This window comes from Drosophila albomicans, chromosome 2R, assembly GCF_009650485.2.
Source record: "Drosophila albomicans strain 15112-1751.03 chromosome 2R, ASM965048v2, whole genome shotgun sequence".
Classification (NCBI taxonomy): Eukaryota; Metazoa; Arthropoda; class Insecta; order Diptera; family Drosophilidae; genus Drosophila; species Drosophila albomicans.
Genome location: NC_047631.2, coordinates 22,966,224 through 22,971,912, shown reverse-complemented (window position 1 = coordinate 22,971,912; position 5,689 = coordinate 22,966,224). Strand labels below are relative to the sequence as shown.

Here is a 5,689-nt window from a genome sequence, read left to right as displayed (position 1 = left end):
TTATTTGTTCTTCTGAGTGGGTTAAAAAATAATCAAATTTCGTGTTTTATTACTAAATATGTATATTAAATTATGTCAGAATTTATTTAAAAAAATATATATTCTTTATAAAGCAATGCTGTGTGGAAATGCCACTGCATACTTCATGTACCCAACAGTTTGCACATACAAACATCCCCCAATTTTCACCATTTTCACCAGCTGACTGGCTGGCCAAACATTCAATGCAGCTGACCATCAACAATGCGGTGGGCCAGTTAGTGACCATTTGTGCAGCAAGACAGCAACAGCGTTCGCAACAGCGCGCTGCACTTCGAAAGTTGCGCAATTTGCCAGCTGAGCGAAGCGAGAGAGCAGAGAGCCAAATTAAATGAGAGAAATAACTGCGGTCTTGGCAGCATCCGTTTCCGTTCGCTCTCTGCTCAGTTTTGACATTGCCTGTGGGAAGAGCAGACGCAAAATTTTTCAACACATCACACACATTTTTTTGGCCAAAACAAACAAAATTAAATTTTAAAATAAATATCAAATTAATTGTGAACATTTTCGACGACTGTTTGCAACAAAAAAAGACGAAAGGATGCGCGGTGAGGAGACCTACAGACGCACCACACGCGAGAAGATTGTGCTGCGTGGAAATACCACCATACGCACCGTGGACTCCACTTCCACTTATTTGCCTATGATGAACGCAGCAGGGTGAGTAAAAAGGCAGCAGTAGGCATATATGTTTCTGTTTTTTCTCCTATATATGCCACCCCTTTAAGCCTGCCGGGGCACTTCAACGTGCCTTGGCCTGACAGAATTGAAAAAAAGCAAGTGCATTTTCTCTCCATAAATATTGATTTTTATCTCAGGCAGCTGATTCGTCTATAAGTAGAAATACTATATAAAAATGACCTTCAATTGCAGCATTTGCAGAATTGCTTATGCCAAAATTGTTGACAAGACACTCCAAGCATAGCATTATCTTTTATTTCGAATTAAATTCCATAAATAAAACTCTTATGAGGAAAAGTCGTCTTTCCCCCTTTAATGTTTAGCTTAAGCCGCATGCAAGCGCGCCATTAAAGCCGGCAAAAACAAACTCATAATTACTAAGAAATCATTGTAATACAATATTAAAATACACAAAAAATATATGTACGTTCTATATGTATGCATATATAAAAAATGCCTAGAAATCGATGGGATCTTTTGTTCGAGTTTGAGTCGACTTGAGTTAGCGTGCATTGACCACTGGACTCAGGTGGAGGTAATAAATGAACAAACGCAACAAAAACAACAACATAGCACAACAACAAAATACACAGAGCCATACTTCCTTTAACCTCATTTCGCATTCACTCACACACACACATACCCTCGAATATACTCAGAAATAACAGAAACTACCCGCCAAGTAAATAATGAGCTAGCTTTTTGTTGTGGACGCCTCGTCGAACGTCCAGTTTTGTGGTCAGTTGGCGCACAACCCTTGAGTCGTTTGGTGGATGCCACCTCGCGTTACGTCGCACTGTTTGTGAGAATTCCGTCAAACTTTAGTTTTGTATATTTTTTCAAATATTTTGGTGCGTTTTCAAATTACAAGTCTTATTGCTGCTGGCATGCAACAATGTTCAACACAAATGCACAGAATTGGTTTGGCATGGGCCAATCAGTTGCTACAGCCGCTCCACCAACCGCTGCTGGCAACAATATGTCCCAAATGCTGAGCAATAATAATCATAATGACTCGGCAAGTTCCCAGCCACATCCATTTATGCGTCAACGTTCGATGAGCAACGCAATCACAATGCGTCCACAGTCGCCGCCCAATCTTCAAGTGCAATACGAGGTGGCGGTGCCCTTTATGTCCGGATATAGACACACGCCTTATCATTCACTATGGGATTTACATCAGTGGTAACTATATAAATAAAAAATCGCACATGAATTCTATTTTAAAATGTTTTTCACATATCTATTATATGTTAGCCTTAACCTTGCTAAGTCGTTGCGTGTATTTTCTACACGCATCTGTCTAAATTTAATTTATAAGTTGCATAAAATTTAAAATGTTCTTAGCTTCAAACTGGACTCAGTCCTTCACCTACTATCAGCGCTGTTGTCGCACCTTTGCCTTTCCGGCAAGTTGACTTTTTTGCTTGTCATAATTGCCACTTGTAATTTGCATAAATAGACGTCCACTTGCGCTGGTTTTCTTCATAAAAAATTAACATAAACACCTCTTTCAGTGGCATGCATTTGCAGCGATAAGTGCAAAATAAATGGGTATGGGAACCGATTGGTTCCATCTAGATTTCCACTGGTTTGTCAGTTATTTTCCTATGTAAAAGCCTTGTGCTCATTTCGATTTGTTTGGTCATCAATCAAGAATTCTATTAATATGGCCTTTTAGTAGTTCGAAAGCGTGCCAACGCAATAATCTATTGATATTGCTACTAAGTCATAGTCAATAACTAAATGGGTCAACGAGGCGGATCAGCCGGATTTAATGACTCCATGAGCACAACAATTGTTCCAGTTTTTTTTTTTCATTTTCTCCTTTTTTTTTGGGCGAAGCTAATCAACAGCAATCTCTGCAAAACTCTGGAGCGTGGGTGTAGCTTGTTCACTCACACATATCGGACAACATTAACCCAAATATTTATGAGCGCGCAATAAGAACACTTCCGGTTGTTACTGCAGACCAAAAAGAAAATAAATATGGCGTCTGCGGCCAACTTAATTAGTGGACGGCAGCGAAAATCTGGAATACAAAATTGTGTAGCATACTTTTTAGCGTGCTGGAATCTTTACATGTCGGCAATTGAAAATAAAACAAAGTATAACGTAAAATGGCAATTGTGCTGCAGCGGCGTTATATGAACATAAGAAAACGAGTTGAAAGTTAATGACGATGACGCATGTAAATGTCAACAATAACAATTGTTGCCGGCACGTCAATAACCTGGGCGCTATTTTCTTGCTCCCGCCCCACACAAGTTTATTGAACTCTACGAACTGTTTTGCATATGCTCGTGTATGACAGGCCGTGCTTCCTAGAAATTCCTGAGTATTATCTGTACAGGTGTATGTGTGTGTTTGTCTCCAGGGGGGGTAGGCAGGGCAGGGCTAGACAGAATTAGACAAGCTTTGGCCAGACTTGAGGCACACAATGTCGCGACACGCAAGGCTCTCGAATTGTTTGAATTACTGCTGCCGTTATTGTTAATGTTGCTGTTGCACTTGCTGATAAGACAAACAAATGACCTTTGTTTTTAAACGGGCTTCAAGTTGAATGTGAATGGCAAAATTATGTTTTTCTTTTTTGCAGCTCATCTACGCCACCCACAAGCCTTTCGCATATGGCGCGTATGATGGACTCTCTGATATTGGACTCACTGTCACCGTTTGCCTTCACCAAAATCACCACCAGCAGTCGACCATCGCGCAGTAATGCCGTTAAGAAGCCACCACCGCCAGCAGAAAGTGCCCATCCACATGCTCAGCATCCACATCATGCACATGGTCATCCCTCAGCATATCGGCCCATCAATAATCTGGGCGCAAATGCAGCCAATGGATTGGGTATTGGCAGTGCATTGCCGTTGCGCCAAAAGCAACGATTGCCCACTCAAGGTTAGTTCAAGCTATGCTCGGTTATTTTACTCTCATACCCAACAATTAAACCCAGTTTCCGATACAGAGGTTGCACCACAGCCACGCTCCCAACAGGCGGCAGCAGCGGCGGCGATGCCATTTCCCTCACAGCAACAGCAGGACAGTCGATGGGTGTCGTCGTTGCGTCGCCGTGATCCCGAGCTGCAGCCAACGCTGCCTTCCATCAACAGCAATCTGAACAGCAATAGTCTCAGTCAGAGTCATCATGGCAGTGCTGGCAATGTGGGCGGCATCACTGCAAGCAACACAGGCAGCAACACAGGAGTCGGCTTGCGTCTTGGGCGCCCTGGAAGAGCTTCAGCTTTGACGGCGGCTGTGCGCAAAAGTCGCTCAGTGGAACGTTTGCGAGCCCGCAAGCTGAGCACGACCACACAGCTGACGTTGAAGCACAAACCAGTGAAAAAGAACTCGTTGGATGAAAACTCGAATTCAGACGATCAGGATGCGACCACATCACTGGAGGACAATTCACAAGTACAATCAACCAATCCCCATAATACGCCGCGTTGCTCGCCAAAAACAAAGGCCAAGCACTTCTCGCCGCTGGGTTATGAGGGTCATCTGGTGGATACGCTGGAGAAGGATATATTGCAACGACATCCTTGCATCAAATGGACAGACGTGGCGGGCCTGAATGAGGCCAAGACCATATTGCAAGAGGCAGTGGTGTTGCCCATCATAATGCCTGAGTTCTTCAAAGGAATACGACGACCGTGGCGAGGTGTTTTAATGGTTGGCCCACCAGGCACTGGGAAAACGATGCTGGCCAAGGCGGTCGCCACGGAATGCGGCACCACCTTCTTCAATGTGTCCTCGTCGACACTCACCTCTAAGTATCGCGGCGAGAGCGAGAAACTGGTTCGTCTGCTCTTCGAGATGGCACGATTCTATGCGCCGAGCACTATTTTCATTGATGAAATTGATGCGTTGTGCGCGTCGCGTGGCAGTGACTCGGAACACGAAGCCAGTCGACGCTTCAAAGCGGAGCTTCTTATTCAAATGGACGGCTTGAATGCAAGCCTACAGGACGAGAAAGTCATCATGGTGCTGGCAGCAACAAATCATCCATGGGACATTGATGAGGCATTCCGACGACGCTTCGAGAAACGCATCTATATTCCGCTGCCCAATGGTGAGTCTCCAAACCAAAAAGTTTAAGTCCTAATCTATTTTGTAGATCCTTTACTTTTGAAAGTGGTAAAATAAGATTTGAAAGGCTTGTCTCCAACTGCATAAAACGTTTACATACATACTATATATTCTGAATCAGGAACCATAATAATATAAATATGCCAGACTTTTTGCATATTTTACCGACTATCCTACAATTTTAATACATATGATACCTTAATTCCATATGTTGTGAGGTGTTGTTCTATATGTGTTACAGACAGGTTATAATTAATGAATCGGAAATAAATTTGAGTAGACAATATTTTAAGTAGATCAATAAGAACTGAAGGATTTATTATAGTGAAAACATGACAGTAATTTTCTTTCTCTACTATTTCTACAGATGAGACCCGTGCTGCGTTGCTCAAGCTCTGTTTGAAGGATGTCTCGCTGTCGCCGGATCTCAATCCCAGCATAATTGGCGACGAGCTACAGGGCTACTCAGGCTCCGACATCAGCAATGTGTGCCGTGATGCCTCCATGATGGCCATGCGCCGTCTCATCTCGGGCCGCACGCCGCAACAAATCAAGCAGATTCGTCGCGAAGATGCCGATCAGCCCATAACGCTGCAGGACTTTCAGGATGCCCAGCAACGCACCAAGAAATCGGTGTCCGCCGATGATGTGGCACGTTTCGAGAAATGGATGGAGGAGTATGGTTCATGCTAGTTGTATGATTTATGTGCTGCTGCAGCAACACATTTATAATGTCCCATAACATACATATATATTTCTAACCCATACATATGTACTTCCAATATGCGATCCTGTTTTTTTAATTATTGTAAAAAACAAGCGAATACATGTTTAGGCTCTATTTTTACTTTAAATGTTTGTGTTTTCTACTTAT

The 5,689-nt window shown here is 43.0% G+C and overlaps 1 protein-coding gene across 4 annotated transcripts; it reads left to right on the top strand.

Annotated features, from left to right (window-relative positions):
• Positions 1 to 373: 373 nt before the first annotated feature.
• LOC117575344 (katanin p60 ATPase-containing subunit A1) lies at positions 374 to 5,669 on the top strand. 4 transcript variants are annotated; one of them, XM_034259508.2, is made up of 4 exons: positions 374 to 699; positions 3,320 to 3,624; positions 3,680 to 4,798; positions 5,183 to 5,669. In XM_034259508.2, exons 1-4 carry the CDS (start codon positions 581 to 583, stop codon positions 5,506 to 5,508), a joined length of 1,869 nt encoding a protein of 622 aa, XP_034115399.1. In that variant the 5' UTR covers positions 374 to 580; the 3' UTR covers positions 5,509 to 5,669. The 4 variants fall into 4 exon arrangements, with proteins under 4 accessions (XP_034115399.1, XP_034115400.1, XP_034115396.1 ...); XM_034259509.2 differs by having other exon boundaries at positions 377 to 699; positions 3,692 to 4,798; XM_034259505.2 differs by lacking the exon at positions 374 to 699 and adding an exon at positions 1,516 to 1,905.
• The last annotated feature ends 20 nt before the right edge of the window (positions 5,670 to 5,689 follow it).

What these genes read in the sequence shown, in the direction of transcription:
- LOC117575344 (XM_034259505.2), top strand. Translation starts at nt 1,616, where the DNA reads ATGTTCAACACAAATGCACAGAATTGGTTTGGCATGGGCCAATCAGTT. An exon ending in CTATGGGATTTACATCAGTG is followed by an intron (nt 1,906 to 3,319) that starts GTAACTATATAA and finishes TCTTTTTTGCAG; the next exon opens with CTCATCTACGCCACCCACAA. An exon ending in GCAACGATTGCCCACTCAAG is followed by an intron (nt 3,625 to 3,679) that starts GTTAGTTCAAGC and finishes AATTAAACCCAG; the next exon opens with TTTCCGATACAGAGGTTGCA.